The sequence below is a fragment of the Hyperoodon ampullatus genome, assembly GCF_949752795.1.
Source record: "Hyperoodon ampullatus genome assembly, chromosome: 13".
Taxonomy (NCBI): domain Eukaryota; kingdom Metazoa; phylum Chordata; class Mammalia; order Artiodactyla; family Ziphiidae; genus Hyperoodon; species Hyperoodon ampullatus.
Window position 1 is genome coordinate 50,858,277 of NC_136926.1, and position 18,472 is coordinate 50,876,748.

General features: G+C 38.0%; 1 protein-coding gene across 3 annotated transcripts in view; it reads left to right on the forward strand.

The window, feature by feature from the left end:
- Positions 1 to 18,472, forward strand: part of MAPRE2 (microtubule associated protein RP/EB family member 2) — a gene marked incomplete at its 5' end in the record, with an annotated part of 159,037 nt that overhangs the window by 111,347 nt on the left and 29,218 nt on the right. For all 3 annotated transcript variants that reach the window (XM_079717083.1, XM_079717082.1, XM_079717084.1), the window contains 2 exons: positions 8,673 to 8,818; positions 11,632 to 11,845. In XM_079717083.1, coding sequence (XP_079573209.1) covers positions 8,673 to 8,818; positions 11,632 to 11,845 — 360 coding nt within the window. The remainder of the gene's footprint in view (positions 1 to 8,672; positions 8,819 to 11,631; positions 11,846 to 18,472) is intronic.

An 18,472-nucleotide genomic window follows, 5' to 3' on the forward strand; every position in this document is an offset into this window, starting at 1 on the left:
AAACTGGAGCCCTCATATGTTGCTGGTGGGAGTGTGAAATGGAGCACCTGCTTTGGAAAACAGTCTGACAGCTCCTCAAAATGTTAAAACACAGTGATACCATTTTCCACTCCTAGGTATATCCCAAGAGAATTGAAAATTAAGTTCACACAAAATCATCTGCATGAATGTTTGTAGCAGCATTGCTGATAATAGCCCCTGAGTGAAAACAGCTCAAACGTTCATCAACTGATGATTCAATCAATAAAATGTGTTACATTCATACAATGGAATATTATTCAACCATAAAAAGGAATATGACATTCTACTATCTGCCACAACATGGATGAACCTGGGAAAGATTTTGCTAAGTGAGCAAAACTAGACACAAAGGCCACATATTTTATGATTACATTTATATGAAATGGCCAAAATAAGTAAATCTGTAGAGACAAAATAGATTAGTGGTTACCAGGGTCTGGTGGGAGGAGAGAATCAAGAGTGGCTGCTAATATGTATGGGGTTTGTTTGGGGAAGGGGGGTGCTAATGAGAATCTTCTGGAATTAGAGAGTGGTGATAGGTGCATGATTCTGTGAATATATTAAAAACCACTGAATTATAAACTTTAAAAGATTGAACTTTATGGTATATGAATTATATTTCAATAAACCTATATCATTATATAATAAATGACTAAATTTTTTTTGAATTTATTTATTTATACAGCAGGTTCTTATTTGTTATCTATTTTATACATATTAGTGTATATATGTCAATCCCAACCTCCCAATTCATCCTACCACCCCCCACCGACCCCGCCTTCCCCCCTTGCTGTCCATACGTTTGTTCTCTACATCTCTGTCTCTATTTCTGCCTTGTAAACTGGTTCATCTGTACCATTTTTCTAGATTCCACATATATGTGTTAATATACGATATTTCTTTTTCTCTTTTTGACTTACTCTGTATGACAGTCTCTAGGTCCATCCACATCTCTGCAAATGATCCCATTTCATTCCTTTTTATGGCTGAGTAATATTCCATTGTATATATGTACCACATCTTTATCCATTCGTCTGTTGATGGGCATTTAGGTTGCTTCCATGACCTGGCTATTGTAAATAGAGCTGCAATGAACATTGGGATGCATGTGTCTTTTTGAATTATGGTTTTCTCAGGATATATGCCCAGTAGTGGGATTGCTGGGTCATTCAATAATTCTATTTTTAGTTTTTTGAGGAACCTCCATACTGTTCTCCATAGTGGCTATTATCAATTTACATTCCCACCAACAGTGCAAGAGGGTTCCCTTTTCTCCACACCCTCTCCAACATTTGTTGTTTGTAGATTTTCTATGATGCCCATTCTAACTGCTGTGTAGTTTGGATTTGCATTTCTCTAATAATTAGTGATGTTGAGCGTCTTTTCATGTGCCTCTTGGCCATCTGTATGTCTTCTTTTGAGAAATGTCTGTGTAGGTCTGCCCATTTATTGATTGCATTGTTTGTTTTTTTAATATTGAGCTGCCTGAGCTGTTTATATACTTTGGAGATTAATCCTTTGTCTGTTGATTCATTTGCAAATATTTTCTCCCATTCTGAGGGTTGTCTTTTCATCTTGTTTATAGTTTCCTTTGCTGTGCAAAAGCTTTTAAGCTTCATTAGGTCCCATTTGTTTATTTTTGTATTTATTTCCATTAGTCTAGGAGGTGGGTCAAAAGAGATCTTGCTGTGATTTATGTCAAAGAGTGTTCTTCCTATGTTTTCCTCTAAGAGTTTTATAGTGTCCGGTCTTACATTTAGGTCTTGAATCCATTTTGAGTATATTTTTGTGTATGGTGTGAGGGAGTGTTCTGACTTAATTCTTTTACATGTAGCTGTCCAGTTTTTCCAGCACTACTTATTGAAGAGGCTGTCTTTTCTCCATTTTATACTCTTGCCTCCTTTATCAAAGATAAGGTGACCATATGTGCATGAGTTTATTCTGAGCTTTCTATCCTGTTCCATTGATCTATATTTCTGTTTTTGTGCCAGTACTATATTGTCTTGATTACTGTAGCTTTGTAGTATCGTCTGAAGTCAGGGAGTCTGATTCTTCCAGCTCCGTTTTTTTCCCTCAAGACTGCTTTGGCTATTCAGGGTCTTTTGTGTCTCCATACAAATTTTAAGATTTTTTGTTCTAGTTCTGTAAAAAATGCCATTGGTAATTTGTTAGGGATTGCATTGAATCTGTAGATTGCTTTGGGTAGTATAGCCATTTTCACAATATTGATTCTTCCAATGCAAGAACATGGTATATGTCTCTCCATCTGTTTGTGTCATCTTTGATTTCTTTCATCAGTGTCTTATAGTTTTCTGAGTAGAGGTCTTTTACCTCCTTAGGTGGGTTTATTCCAAGGTATTTTATTCTTTTTGTTGCAATGGTGAATGGGATTGTTTCCTTAATTTCTCTTTCTGATCTTTTGTTGTTAGTATATAGGAATGCAAGAGATTTCTGTGCATTAATTTTGTATCCTGCAACTTTACCAAATTCATTGATTAGCTCTAGTAGTTTTCTGGTGGCATCTTTAGGATTCTCTATGTATAGTATCATGTCATCTGCAAACAGTGACAGTTTTACTTCTTCTTTTCCAATTTGTATTCCTTTTATTTCTTTTTCTTCTCTGATTGCTGTGGCTAGGACTCCCAAAACTATGTTGAATAATAGTGGTGAGAGTGGACATCCTTGTCTTTTCCTGATCTTAGAGGAAATGCTTTCAGTTTCTCACCATTGAGAATAATGTTTGCTATGGGTTTGTCATATATGGCCTTAATTATGTTGAGGTAGGTTCCCTCTGTGCCCACTTTCTGGAGAGTTATTGTCATAAATGGGTGTTGAATTTTGTCAAAAGCTTTTTCTGCATCTACTGAGATGATCATATGGTTTTTATTCTTCAATTTGTTAATATGGTGTATCACATTGACTGATTTGTGTATATTGAAGAATCCTTGCATCCCTGGGATAAATCCCACTTGTTCATGGTGTATGATCCTTTTAATGTGTTGTTGGATTCTGTTTGCTAGTATTTTGTTGAGGATTTTTGCATCTATATTCATCAGTGATATTGGTCTGTAATTTTCTTTTTTTTGTAGTATCTTTGTTTGGTTTTGGTATCAGGGTGATGGTGACCTTGTAGAATGAGTTTGGGAGTCTTCCTTCCTCTGCAGTTATTTGGAAGAGTTTGAGAAGGATGGGTGTTAGCTCTTCTTTAAATGTCTGATAGAATTCACCTGTGGAGCCATCTGGTACTGGAGTTTTGTATGTTGGAAGATTTTTAATCACAGTTTCAATTTCATTACTTGTGATTGGTCTCTTCATGTTTTCTATTTCTTCCTGGTTCAGTCTTGGAAGGTTATACGTTTCTAAGAATTTGTTCATGTCTTCCAGGGTGTCCATTTTATTGGCATAGTGTTGCTTGTAGTAGTCTCTTATGATGCTTTGTTTTCTGCAGTGTCTGTTGTAACTTCTCCTTTTTCATTTCTAATTTTATTGATTTGCGTCCTCTCCCTCTTTTTCTTGATGAGTCTGGCTAAAGGTTTCTCAATTTTGTTTATCTTCTCAAAGAACCAGCTTTTAGTTTTATTGATCTTTGCTGTTGTTTTCTTTGTTTCTGTTTCATTTATTTCTGCTCTGATCTTTATGATTCTTTCCTTCTGCTAACTTTGGGTTTTGTTTGTTCTTCTTTCTCTAGTTCCTTTAGGTGTAAGGTTAAATTGTTTATTTGAGATTTTCCTTGTTTCTTGAGGTAGGATTGTATTGCTGTAAACTTCCTTCTTAGAACTGCTTTTGCTGCATCCCATAGGTTTTGGGTCATCATGTTTTCATTGACATTTGTTTCTAAGTATTTTTTTATTTCCTCTTTGATTTCTTCAATGATCTCTTGGTTATTTAGTAACATATTGTTTAGCCTCCATGTGTTTGTGTGTTTTACGTTATTCTTCCCTGTAATTGATTTCTAACCTCATAGCATTGTGGTCAGAAAAGATACTTGATATGATTTCAGTTTTCTTCAGTTTACTGAGGCTTGATTTGTGACCCAGGCTGTGTGTGATCTCTCCTGGAGAATCTTACACTTTGAGAAGAAAGTGTAATCTGCTGTTTTTTGATGGAATGTCCTATAAATATCAGTTAAATCTATCTGGTCCATTATGTCATTTAAAGCTTGTGTTTCCTTATTAATTTTCTGCCTGAATGATCTGTCTGTTGGTGTAAGTGAGGTGTTAAAGTCCCCCACTATTATTGTGTTACTGTCGATTTCCTCTTTTATAGCTGTTAGCAGTTGCCTTATGTATTGAGGTGCTCCTATGTTGGGTACATATATATTTATAATTGTTATATCCTCTTCTTGAATTGATCCTTTGATCATTAGTAGTATCCTTCCTTGTCTCTTGAAACATTCTTTATTGTAAAGTCTATTTTATCTGATATGAGTATTCCTACTCCAGCTTTCTTTTGACTTCCATTGGCATGGAATATCTTTTTCCATCCCCTCACTTTCAGTCTGTATTTGTCCCTAGGTCTGAAGTGGGTCTCTTGTAGACAGCATATATATGGGTCTTGTTTTTGTATACATTCAGGGAGCCTGTGTCTTTTGGTTAGAGCATTTAATCCATTCACGTTTAAGGTAATTATCAACATGTATGTTCCTATTATCATTTTCTCAATTGTTATGGGTTTGTTTTTTGTAGGTCCTTTTCTTCTCTTGTGTTTCCCACTTAGAGAAGTTCCTTTAGCATTTGTTGTAGAGCTGGTTTGTTGGTGCTGAATTCTCTTAGCTTTTGCTTGTCTGTAAAGCTTTTGATTTCTGTGTTGAACCTGAATGAGATCCTTGCTGGGTAGAGTAATCTTGGTTGTAGGTTCTTCCCTTTCATCACTTTAAATATATCACGCCACTCCCTTCTGGCTTGCAGAATTTCTGCTGAGAAATCAGCTGTTAACGTTATGGGAGTTCCCTTGTATGTTATTTGTTGTTTTTCCCTTGTTGCTTTTAATAATTTTTCTTTGTCTTTAATTTTTGTCAGTTTGATTACTATGTGTCTCGGTGTGTTTCTCCTTGGCTTTATCCTGCCTGGGACTCTCTGCACTTCCTGGACTTGGGTGGCTATTTCCTTTCCCTTGTTAGTGATGTTTTCGACTATCATCTCTTCATATATTTTCTCTGGTCCTTTCTCTCCCTCTTCTCCTTCTGGGACCCCTATAATGTGAATGTTGGTGCATTTAATATTGTCCCAGAGGTCTCTTAGGCTGTCTTCATTTCTTTTCATTATTTTTTCTTATTCTGTTCTGCAGCAGTGAATTCCACCATTCTGTCTTCCAGGTCACTTATCCATTCTTCTGCCTCAGTTATTCTTCTATCGATTCCTTCTAGTGTATCTTTCATTTCAGTTATTGTATTGTTCGTCTCTGTTTGTTTGTTCTTTAATTCTTCTAGGTCTTTGTTAAACATTTCTTTCATCTTCTCAATCTTTGCCTCCATTCTTTTCCTGACGTCCTGGATCATCTTTACTATCATTATTCTGAATTCTTTTTCTGGAAGGTTGCTTACCTCCACTTCATTTAGTTGTTTTTCTGGGGTTTTATCTTGTTCCTTCATCTGGTATGTAGCCCTCTGTCTTTTCATTTTGTCTGTCTTTCTGTCAATGTGGTTTTCTTTCCACAGGCTGCTGGATTGTAGTTCTTGCTTCTGCTGTCTGCCCTCTGGTGGATGAGGCTATCTCAATAAATGACTAAATTTGTAAGATCTAGTTTCTTCATGCCATGAATGACAAATTCAAAATTATAATGGAAAGAACGAATGCATGACAGAATTTAAGAAAATTTTGAGAAAAATGAGAGGGGAAATTATTGTACAGATAATAATACATATTATATATGTATTTAAATAATGAAGAGTGTGGAACTATCATCAGGACAGGACCTGCCCCCCCCCAAAAAAAAAAACCCTGAAGAGACTTTAAGTGCATGTATTAGGAAAGTCAGAGAGAGAGTAAAATCAGTGATTCCTCAGTGGGAAAAGTATAGATTATCTATGAAATGATGGTGTTCAACACCTAGCTAAGTTTATCAGTCAGCAATTGTGGTTGAAAATAGCAGAAAATAATCCTGGCAAGTTTAAGCAGAGACAGATTTACAGAAATCATATTGGGCAGCTCTCACAGTCAGTGGGGAACCAAGCTCAGAAGGTGACAGCATCCAAAAGATGCGAAGAAACTAGGAATAGATCCTCCCTTGAGCCACTAGACTAGGATGTTTAGGATGCCGCTGTGCTGCTGAAGCATCTGCTAGATCCCACCGCTGCCACCATGACCAAATTCTAAAGATCCCTGCATGTTTCACTCACTCCCTTAAGACTCTGAGACCCAGGCAAGAGCATCCAAAGGCAGAGCCTAGGTCACAGGCCTGCATCTTACCCTGGGTGTTGGGAAAGGGATATCTGCCCACCTTCGGTACTGTGGTGAGAGGCAGGGCCCTGTTGCATCAAGTCAGATAGGAAGGTGTCCAAATGCTGGGGAGCCAAAAATTTCCACTAACATTTGGAATAACTAAAATTAGAACCGTCCTTTATATCATAGGCCAAAATAAATTCCACGTCTATTCAGAATGTAAATGTGAAACTTGAGACCATAAAAGTACTTAAAGAAAATACACATGAATATTTATGTAATCTTGGCTTGGGAAAGTTGCTAAGCATGATATAAAAATCAGAAGGCCATTAAAAATGTCAGTAGCGAATATTTAATGATCCAGAAAGGGAACCATGGTCTGTTAAATTTTTTAAAAAATAGAATGGTATATGCCAGAATATTAACAGTGGTTTCCTCTGGATGATGAGACCAGAGATGATTTTTCATTTCTTCCTTCACACTCTGTATTCAAGTTTGGTGGGGTTTTTTTGTTTGTTTCAAAAGCTGTTATTGCTTTTTAAATTTGGAAGGTGATTTGCTCACTGGGTTTGTACGAACACATAGATACCAGTGTCTCCATAAGTAAATTTTACGCTAACCACTACAAAAGTGAAAATAACTCTTTAAAGAGCAGGTAATGAGACACTTGTGTGTAGACACCCCCATCTCTGTAAAAATCATGTTGAATGGCTTTTGGTATTGGCTCCATCTGGTGGCACTTCAAAAGGAGGACCTGAATAATTGGATGATGACTGTAAGAATGCCCCCCAAGATTATGATGCTTCTCTCACCTCCTCCAGTGTTTTTTGTTTTGGTTTGTTTTATTTTGTCTTGTTTTTAAGAGAACCCATCTGCTTGACTACAAAAGTACCAGTTTGTACTTAGGGTACTGGCATCTAAAGGAAGCATCACAGATGTAAAGATTCTGGAATTAATGTGTATTGTGGCCTATATTTCATCACTTTATACTCTAACCTACAAATAATGAGTTATCCCACCATTTCCTGTTGTAGCAGCCCTTAGATTCTTAATATCTGGTTCCCTCTTTTCTGGGATTCCTATCTCAGTAAAGGATGCTCAACATCTATTTGACATAAGAGACCAAGTGGGCTCTTCCTGTGTAAAGGTGAGTCGCCCAAACAGAATGAAAGGCTTCTCACAGAAACCTTGATACCAAAGGATGGAGGAGAGCCCTTTATGTTCAGAAAGGCATATCATTGGCACGTTACTAAAACAGACCAAGAGATCTGGAGAAGCAAAGAAAGAAAGAGAACACAGAAATGGCCATTTGTTCCCATTCTCACCACTCAATTGCTTTTCCTACTTGTAAAAGAAAAATAATCACTCTGGCTTGGAATTTCTTTTTCTAAATGCCTTTAGCCTTTATGAGTCAATATGTATGATCTTTCTGGGATTTTCTAGTTGATATTGTCATGATCTAAGAGTTCTGCATAAAATGTATATATATATATATATATATATATATATATATATATATATATATATATGAAAGACTTACTAATATCCTTTTTTCTATGACCGTTTCCTCAGGGAACTCATTGAACATGTCTGTTATTTTTATTTCTCAGTCATAAATAGCATGACTCTGAACTTCTGTAAGTTTCAGAGTCTCCATGTCTCCACCCTTCATGTTAATATAGGAACCTCATTGCTCTGGACTGAAATTAAATTGGTATACAACTGTTTTTGGTATTAGTTGGGTTAGTTAAACTGTTTCACCTCAGTCATTTTGCAGGGTGGATATAAAACAGCTTGGATGGCGTATGCATATTTTTTTGAGCTCCATATTTCATGTAGTTTGCTCATGTTGAAATTTTCTGCTATTTTTCTCTTATGTATTTTAATGATTTGGAGCCAGTAGCAGCTAGATGGAAGGAAAAATATGTTCCTTTTTTTTCTGATAGAAGCTAAAGTTGTTCATACACTGATTTCCTTGATGTTGAAGAATGAAGTTCTGTTCACTGTTTGTGGAATCTGGTGATGCTCTGGTGAACAGCGTCGGTATCACAGTGGTTAGGGATGGGGAAGTGGCAGGAGCTGCATCAAGGCACGTCCCTGCCCACCAGCACCCAGCCCTGGTGGGTGAGGAGATGTGGGTGCCATGAGGAGAGGAGCACACACGGCAGGAGGGCTGAGGGCTCTGGGCTCCCGGCTCCCTCCTGCCCAGCAACCCTCAGTTGCACGTGGTACAGTCAGACTCACACTGGTCCTTTTCTTGTCTCTTTCCAGGAGCAGCCTACTGCCAGTTCATGGACATGCTCTTTCCTGGCTGCATTAGTTTGAAGAAAGTAAAATTTCAAGCGAAGTTGGAACATGAGTACATTCACAATTTTAAGCTTCTGCAAGCATCGTTTAAGCGAATGAATGTTGATAAGGTAGGAGACACGCTTGTACCTCCATGAAATGCATTATCTTTGCTTAAAATTGTTTTCATGCAGAGATGCAAAAATCCAAAAATGTGTCAATGGGATATATCTTGACAACAGTACAGTAGGTTGGGTCCTGTACTGAGCATAAAGCACCAACCCTCACTTCCCATATTTTCATGAGGTTTTTATTTGAGGAGATTTCTAAACTTGTAGCCATTAGACTAAAAACGCTAACAGAAATTATGAATGCTGAAATGTTGTTATTCTGTATTAGCATTGCAGATGAGAAACTTTTATGTTTTCCAGATGCCACTGTGGTTCTTTGTGTGTTTTATTTCTTTAAAGAAATAGCATAGTACAGTAGAAATGGCACGGGTTTGAATCCCAGCACCATGACTTGAGCAAGTTATTTAAATTCTTTGAGTCTGAGTTTACCCATCTGTAAAATGGGACTAAAACCCCCTTCCCTGTGGTTATGAAATTAAAGCGAGTACTACACATTAAAGTGTCCAGTATATACACTCAGATTCTCACTCAATGTCCATAAAATATTCTTTCACCCACTTTGAACTTCATAATTTTATTATAGAGTGATACAAATGAAGTTAGACTAGAGTCCTTTTTCCCCTGTAGAGGACTATTGCTGAAGCCCATTCAGGCTCTGCATGTTTCCTGCTATTCAGATACATATTACATTCATAGTCTTTATTTAGGATATAGCTCTTGGAGAGAATAGGTTGGAAAGAAATGAATTTTGAATAAGGGAAAAGAGAAAAACCAGCAGGGGAGAAATAGAAAGCTTTTCTTTTCATAGATAGTAGCAATAAATAAACAGGCTATGGAAATAAAAATTTAAATTTGGGGGCTTCCCTGGTGGCGCAGTGGTTGAGAGTCCGCCTGCCCCGGTCCGGGAAGATCCCACATGCCGCGGAGCGGCTGGGCCCGTGAGCCATGGCCGCTGAGCCTGCGCGTCCGGAGCCTGTGCTCCGCAGCGGGAGGGGCCACAACGGTGAGGGGCCCGCGTACCCCAAAAAAAAAAAAAAATTTAAATTTTGGGTTATAAGAGATAGAGATTAAAGGAAAGAAAGTTTGCTGAACTGCATATATTTTTTAATTTATGCAATTAATATCTTCCTAAATCAAAGCATTCTTATCAAAATATTAAGAAAAGTTTGGCTTCTCATTTTCTCAGAATTTTTATTGCAAAACATACATCCTCTTTAACATTTTAATTTTTTGACTCCTTTGCTGTGGTTAATTTCCAATTAGCTCTTTCTGTATTTATTCAAAACCAGAGTTATATAGATTCTTCTTCCTTATTAGCATCACTTTTCTGTACACTTCTGTATCATTTTTCTATACGTGCTTCTAGATCAAAAAGAAAAGAAACACCCATTCATAGGTTTATTGATGGAACTTGCTAGGTAACAAAGTTGGGGACTCCATATATCCATAGAAATGTACGAGAGTGGGTCAGCCATTGTTAAGAAATTTGAAGATAGGGAATTCCCTGGCAGACCAGTGGTTAGGACTCCCAGCTTTCACTGCCGAGGGCACAGGTTCAATCCTGTGTCAGGGAACTAGCATCCTGCAAGCCGTGGTGTGGCCCAAAAAAAGAAAAAAAGAAATTTGAAGATAAAATTCTTGTACTGGAGGAACACTGACCTTTATGACCTTTGTTGGCCTCTCTAGCTTAATATGCTATGATTCTACCCAGAGATCCTGGTGTAGAGACAGTGATCCCTGTTCATGTTTGTCATAGCCTGCGACAGCACGTGGGAAGCATATGTACAAATATTTCCTCGCCACCTCAGATTTTGAACTTATGACCCCGGAACTTTCATTTTGATAGGAATTGCAAAATTAAGTCAACAGAAGGAAGTGCCTGCTTTGAATGGCTAATGCATCATCATCATCTAAAGCTGTTTATAAATGTTCACGTTTGGCAGAAAGCAAAATATAGTAGCATGTTAATTAAAGGGCTTTATGCTCCAAGAAGGCACTTTCTAAAACAATCACAATATCAGCATAAACAAAACTTACAAATCAGAAAACATGAAAATACTTAAATAGTACAATGAAAAGACCTCTAAAGGGAATACTGATTGGATCTTTAGGCTGCCCGTTAAAAACACTTAATTTACACCCAGTCTTGATAAAATAGTTACAAAATACAAAAAGAAACCTGTTTAAGAAATGTACCCCCATGGCACATTAACCGTGCTCCAGTGTAACCCATGAATTACTGAGCCCTGTATTGTGGTTAGTTGTTTTTATTTTATGCTTGTCTCTCTACATTGTAAAGACAGTCCATGAAAGCTCATTTTGTTTCATAGGAACCGTTAGATTAGTGTGAGTTTTCATTGACTTGAGTCTTATTCATTCGTACTCTCTAATAACTACAATCCTTTTAAGAGCTTATTCCAACACAGCTAGACCAAGTGTTACAAAGAAATAAGGAAAACCTATCAACCTTGAAACAGCACAACATCCCAGACCCATGTTTTTGGGGGGATATGCTTTGGCAATAAACATTCTACGAAGAGGATCAGCCCCTCATGCCAGCTCAGGGTATTCCTTGTTTCGTATGGTTTGTTCAGATGTATTAAATATTCCAGGAGAACCAACTACAACATTTTAATTTTTCTTTAATATAATGAAAAATTATATGAATTCTGGAATACCACTGGCTAAGACACTGGGGGAGAGGCCAGCAGGCATGAATTGCAGATGTAAAGTTATATTTAGGGAACACTTCAGTTGTATTCCATACAAACAAGCCTGAGGATCGTGACTCACCGGGTGATTTTATATTGCAGGTAATTCCAGTGGAAAAGCTCGTGAAGGGGCGTTTCCAGGACAACCTGGATTTTATTCAGTGGTTTAAGAAGTTCTATGATGCTAACTACGATGGCAAGGAGTATGACCCCGTAGAAGCACGACAAGGGCAAGATGCAATTCCTCCTCCCGACCCCGGCGAACAGATCTTCAACCTGCCCAAGAAGTCTCACCATGCAAACTCCCCGACAGCAGGTACCGTAACAATGAAATCCTAGATTCACTTTCACAGGCCCTCCGGCGCCGTACTGTGAGCCGATTTACACTTTTAAATATGGATCATCATCTATAATCCTTCAGAGGGAATTCATGAAATATCCATCCTGTCTCCGGTGTGAGCAGTGCCAATTTCTATGTGACAACATTCAGCAAGACCTCACTTAGCCAACTTCACCCAAAAGTGAAGTCACTGAGGATAAATACCTAGAACTTTAAAAAATGTTTTAACTATTTTGGAGAAAAATCTTTCTAAAATATATTACAAACATTCTTGCCTAGAAAACAGACTTTACCAAGCAGAATGTGCTCTTGTCCAATGAGGGTCATTATTATAAACATCAGCTGTGATACAGGAGAGTTAAATGATGAAATCCTCAGAAACCATGTGTTTCCATCCTGAACACCAGTGTTCACACTTGTTAACAGCCTTAATTCTGTAAGAATGCAAATTCCTTATTTATGCCCAGCTTCCAATGAGAATTACTAGAAATGATTATAACAAGACTAATACTAAACTGTGTGGACATGTGTCTGGAACTCAAGGAAGTGTCGGCTAGAGGTAAACATTGGTGAGTCTTCTATATCCAGGTAATCGAAGCTGGAAGTGAGTCCCCAGTGAGGAAGGGTGAGTCCCTGAGGAACTCGAACATTTAACGTTTGGGTAGAAAAGGAAGGACTTACATAGGAGCAGGGAAGACACCAGAAAGATGGAAAGAAATGAAGGAATGACGTGTCAGGGAAATAGAAGGAAGGGAGCAGAACGGTCACCAGTGTCTAAATCTGCTGAGGAGTCAAGTACAGTGAGGACTGGAAGGGTCCTTTGGGGTCACTCAGTGGAATGATGGGTCCAGGAGGGGGCTGAGGAATTGGAGAAAGGAAACTGAGACAGCATAAAAATCCAACTTCAAAGCCATAGAGTAAATAAGCTGAAACAAAATAAACGAAGCACAGATCTTTGGGAATACATACATTTAAGGGGCAAGAGGAAAAAGGAAGCTGAGAAAAGGAGGAACATCAGGGGAAAAACCAGCTCAACATCAGAGAACAGTAGGACATTTTTAGAAAGAGGGATCACCAACAGCGCTGAGTATTAATTGTTGGAGAGATCAGATAGGATGAAACCTGAAAATAGGCCAAAGAAAGAAATCTGGCTCCTGGGGGGGTGATTAATAGTTCTTTAGAGAATTGGTCTGTAGAAATGCTGAATCCATACACCTAGATTGCAGCGGCTTACTAACAAGGGCATGACACACAAACGTGAAAGTGATGTGAGAGGAGATTCCACCTTCACCAAATCAGGAGAATAAGTGGAGGAAATAAAAACATTTTGTTGGCGTCGGGAAAAAGCTGACAGTTGCTTTAGGAAGTAAGATTGGGGAGAGAATGGTATTGTCCTCGATTTGATTTTGTTTGCTTTTAGGACACAGCACAAGGAGCAGGTTTGTAAGATGGGAGGAAGGTCTGTGAGAAGGAATAATAGGAAAAAGGAGGGGAAACTGGTGGAACAATGACCCTGAGGCTGGAGGAAGAAAATGGGGTCAAGGGCATCGAAAGAGGTTTGGTGAGGAAAGGGAATGTTTACCTTTTGCAGAACAGAAGTGCTGGGAAGAGTTTGGGTAAAAATGAAGCCACAGGGAGTTTGGGGAACAAAAGTTTATGGCAGTTCAAACTGGCCTTCAGCTTTTGTCAGAAAGTGTCATTATTCTAGGACCAGGATAGAGAAGGGGAGTGGTGTGTCTCCTTCAGAGCTGGGGAGACACCAGGCAGATGGGGTTGGGGGACAAGAAGCTACGAAAACCAAGAGCGGCTGGTAGCTCTCACCACAAGCTCTTTTTCTGCAGCTGCTAATGATGTACAGATTCATCTTGAAACTCAGCTGCTACTTTTTCAAGTTTTCAGCAGTGGAACCGGACAGGCCTCAGAACATTTTTCTTCTACAGTCATAACGTGTCCTTAAATTGGCACCAACCATTCTAACCCCACCCCGCCCCCAAACAGAACTGTCATTATGCTGCCTTGGCCTCATTTTCAAGGAATTCCCTCATCTGTCTTTCACAAAAGCCACAGAGAAACTTGTGCCATTTTGATAGAAAGAATGTCCATGAACCTGGAAAAGAAATACATTGTTTCCAGAGCTTAACTTCTCTGGTGACAAAGCTCAGGAAACACATTAAAGTCAGCAGATCATAAATTTGGTTTTTAATGTTCTGGAAGACAGTATTGCCAAGGCTTGCGTTCCTGATACCTCGACCATGTTTACCTCATTGGTCTTAATCAAGGAGGAAGGATATTTCCAGAAGTCAAACCAGTCATACTGTTTCTTATGAGACATGTTCTGACTCTTAGACATGGTAGGGTAGTAAAACTATACTGACAAAATTATAGCAAGGTATACATCACATGTAGAACATTGTTTTAAAGGCTATAATAGGAGAAAGGCTCCTATAAATACAATGAGACCTCATTTTTTTCTAGAGGTCATGTGTCCAACTCTTGGGAAAACAGCCAAGAAAGTGTAAGCCAAAACGTCTTCTAAAAGTCAGAATAGGTGTTGTAAAATCTGTGCTATAAAATTCATACACTTTCCTCTTTCCACAAGGGAGAGTTCCTAGAATACTTACCCAGAGTCTATTTGCTCTTTCTTTTATATATATTTATTTATTTTAAAAATTGACATCTAATTAATATACCACATTATATTAGTTTCAGGTGTACAACATAGTGATTTGGCATTTGTACACATTGCAAAATGATCACCACAATGATTCTGGTTACCATCTGTACCATACAAAGTTAATATGATATTATTGACTATATTCCCCATGCTGTACTTTATACCCGCATGACTTATTTATTTTATAACTGGAAATTTGTACTTCTCGACCCCACTTTATTTGCTCTTTCTTGACTTGGATATAATTATAACAAACATGGGGATATGGTTTCTCAGCGTGTATCTTATTAGGGCAAGGAGTATACTGATAGCACTACAAAGTGTGAACATCAGTAAAAGAAGAGCCAAAAAATCTTCATGAAACCTTATAAATAGTCCAGCAGCCTGAGATCTCTATTGCTGAATCAAAGAGCTCCGTGTCTCTCAGTAGCCCTCAAGATCTGTATGACACCAGCGTGTACTAATCGATAACAGAGTTCCCTTCTAATTCTTAAGGTTTTAATTTTCTATTTATAATCATCTCTCCCATGAACTATTTTACAGTCTCTAAACTAGCCTCTCTGCCTCTGGTCTGAAACCATTCGAGACCATCCTCGTCGTGCATAAGTCTGATTGTGTCCATCCAAAATTTAAGACAAATTAAAGTGCTTGATGAGGTGAGGGTCAGCTGTCTGGGAAATTCACATATCTATGCCAGTCATCTCCCAGTGATGCCAGGTCAGTAGCAGTAATTCAGCAGTAATTTCTGTGCCCATCTCTAGGCCTTGGTCGCTTCTTAATCATCTGTATTAGTGGAAACAAGCAACGTCTGGTGTAATCGAAAACAGGAGATGGTCTTTAATTATTTTTTCATTTTGGCTTTGGGATATTTGGTTCATTTTGCAGTGGCTTTATCTCTCTCCAAATATATCCTTAAACTAATATTAAAAGTAATTTGCATGTCCTGACTATAAAACGTGCTAGATTTTTCTGCCATTTCAGTATAGACACCAGTATTCCGTGGATTCAGAGAAGCCATAGAACCCGTTGGTGTCTGTGTGTATTTGGGTGACTTACCTGGGCCGTAACAAGCTTCAGCATGAGCAGAGGCTGTCGCTAAGGGTGGATGGCTGCCTGGCAAGTCTTATTCTATCTACAACCTGAGGAATTGCATCTTGAATTGCTTTTGATCTACCAACAAGGAGCATATGTTAAAATATACATTTTTATAATGACAGATATCTATTAAGTGCATATGTCATCGTGAGTCATGATGTTTATAAATTTATTGCTATGAGCCATATCTGCAACTCGAGATAGCTGTCAGCGGGATCAGTTTTTATGTGTGAGCACTTAACTAAACTTAAAACGAAATTTGAGGTTGTGGTTCCTATAGCAACCACAGCTTAGACATGTTGCAAATCCATATATATTAATGCATTGAAATCAAACTCCCATATACAAATATAGTGTGATGGATTTAGAGTTGCTATGGAAATTGATTCTGAGCTTTCTCTTTTCCTTAGGGACTTTCCTTTAGGCATTGCAGCCTCAAAATAAGATTAGTAGAAATACTAGAAAAATGACTTCGAAAAGGAAGCAACCTAAGAAGTAGAATAGAATGGAATAAAGCATTTGAATGATCATAATTAAATTCCTAAATGGAGATTTAAATAAGTCCTAACAGCAACTTTCAAAAACTGTATTGAGTATTTGAATACTCTCACTCTTAATTATCTTTAATTTTGGGTTCTCTAAGGCTGTTCATACAACCTTAACAAAGTGATTATGTTTATTGATTTTATTTCTTTACCAGTGTTTGCATATTCTTTGAGTACCTGTAATCTAAGTAAGCATCGCCTATCACCTTTGCGGAAAGAAGAGTTGCTTTTACTTTCCCCAAAAGTTTCGGGGGCTTTTGGGGTTTTTTTAGGAGAAGCAATGCAATGTAGCAGTTTACAGTGGTTTTTTTTATCCTTGTTCTGATCTTGATTTTCTGGCCCAGAATGTGGTCTCCCTTGGTCAGTGTCACTTGAAAAGAATATGCATTCTGCAGTTGTTGGTCATATGACGTTTTAGAAATATCAGTATCAAGGTAGTGGATGGTGTTATTCAGATCATCTATTTGTTGTTGTTGTCTCGTTCTAACAATTGCTGCAAAGAGAGTGTTAACATTTATTGTGGAATTACCGGTTTGTCCCTTTAATTCTCTCAATTTTTGTTTCCTGTATTTAGGACTCTGTTGTTAGATGCGTAGATATTTCTGATTGTTGAGTCATGCTGATGAATTGACCTTTGTATTTTATGAGGCTTCCCTCTTTATCTTTGGTAATACTCTTTGTCTTGAAGTCTATTTTATCTAATATTAATATAGCCACTCCAGCTTTCTTATGCTTACTGTTTGCGTGGTGTATCTTTCTCTATAAGAGGTAAATTTCCACCTATCTTTGTCTTTATATTTAAAGTGTGTCTCTTATAAACAACATGTAATTGGGTCTTGCATTTTTAATCCATTCTGATAATCTCTGGATATTGGAGCGTACAGTCCATTGTTAATGTAATTATTGATTTGGTTGGATTTAGATCTATCATTTGTTTTCTGCTTGTCCCCTTTGTTTTTTGTTTCTCTGTTTCCCTTTTCCTGTTGTCTTCTGAATTTTTTTTTTTTTTTTTTTTTTTTTTTTTTTGCGGTACGCAGGCCTCTCACTGTTGTGGCCTCTCCCGTTGCGGAGCACAGGCTCCGGACGCACAGGCCCAGCGGCCATGGCTCACGGGCCTAGCTGCTCTGCGGCATGTGGGATCTTCCCGGACCGGGGCACGAACCTGTGTCCCCTGCATCGGCAGGCGGACTCTCAACCACTGCGCCACCAGGGAAGCCCTGTCTTCTGAATTTTAAAAATATTTTTTAGCATTCCATCTTAATTTATCCATTGCCTTTTTAACGGTACAGCTTTGCATTAATTTTTTTCAGTGGCTGTTCTAACGATTACCGTATATATTCTTACCTTTTCACAGTGTACTTAATATTTCATGTAAAATGTGGAACCCTGGCAACCCTTCCCTCCACTGTCCTTTGTTTTGGCTGTCATATGTATTACATTATAACCCCACAAGACAGTGTTATAACTTTTGTTTTAAATCAACACTGTCTGATATTGTGGCTTTTGAGCACTTGAAATGTGCTTATTCTGCATTGAAATGTGCTGCAGGTATACAATGCATGCTGAATTTAGAAGACTTGGTATGGGAAAAAATATAAAACTAGTTAGTAATTTTTATATTGATTATACATAGAAATTATAATTTGCATATATTGTATACATTTTGCATATATGTATTAAAATTAATCTCAAGATTTTTTTAATGTGGCTACTAGAAAATGTTTACTTACATGGTTCCCATCATATTTCTATTAGGCAATGCTGCTTTAAATAGTCATATGAATTTTAAAGATATTAAAAGAAAAAACTTATTTATTTTTCACATTTTTACCATTTCTAGTGTTCTTCATTCATTCCTGAACATCTGAGTTCCCTACTAATTTAATTTCTCTTGAGACTGAATAACTTTCTTCAGCATTTCTTGTAGAGCAGGTGCAATGGCAACAAAGTCTTTTAGTTTTCCTTTTTCTGTGAATGTCTTTATTTCACCTTCATTCTTTTCTTTTTTAAACTTCTGTGCATCAAAGTACACTTTTTAAAAATTTTTATTATTTATTTATTTATTTATGGCTGCGTTGGGTCTTCATTGCTGTGTGCGGGCTTTCTCTAGTTGCGGTGAGCGGGGGCTACTCTTCGTTGCAATGCACGGGCCTCTCATTGCGGTGGCTTCTCTTGTTGCAGAGCACGGGCTCTAGGCGCGTGGGCTTCAGTAGTTGTGGCTCACAGGCTCTAGAGCGTAGGCTCAGCAGTTGTGAGGCACAGGCTTAGTTGCTCCGCGGCATGTGGGAT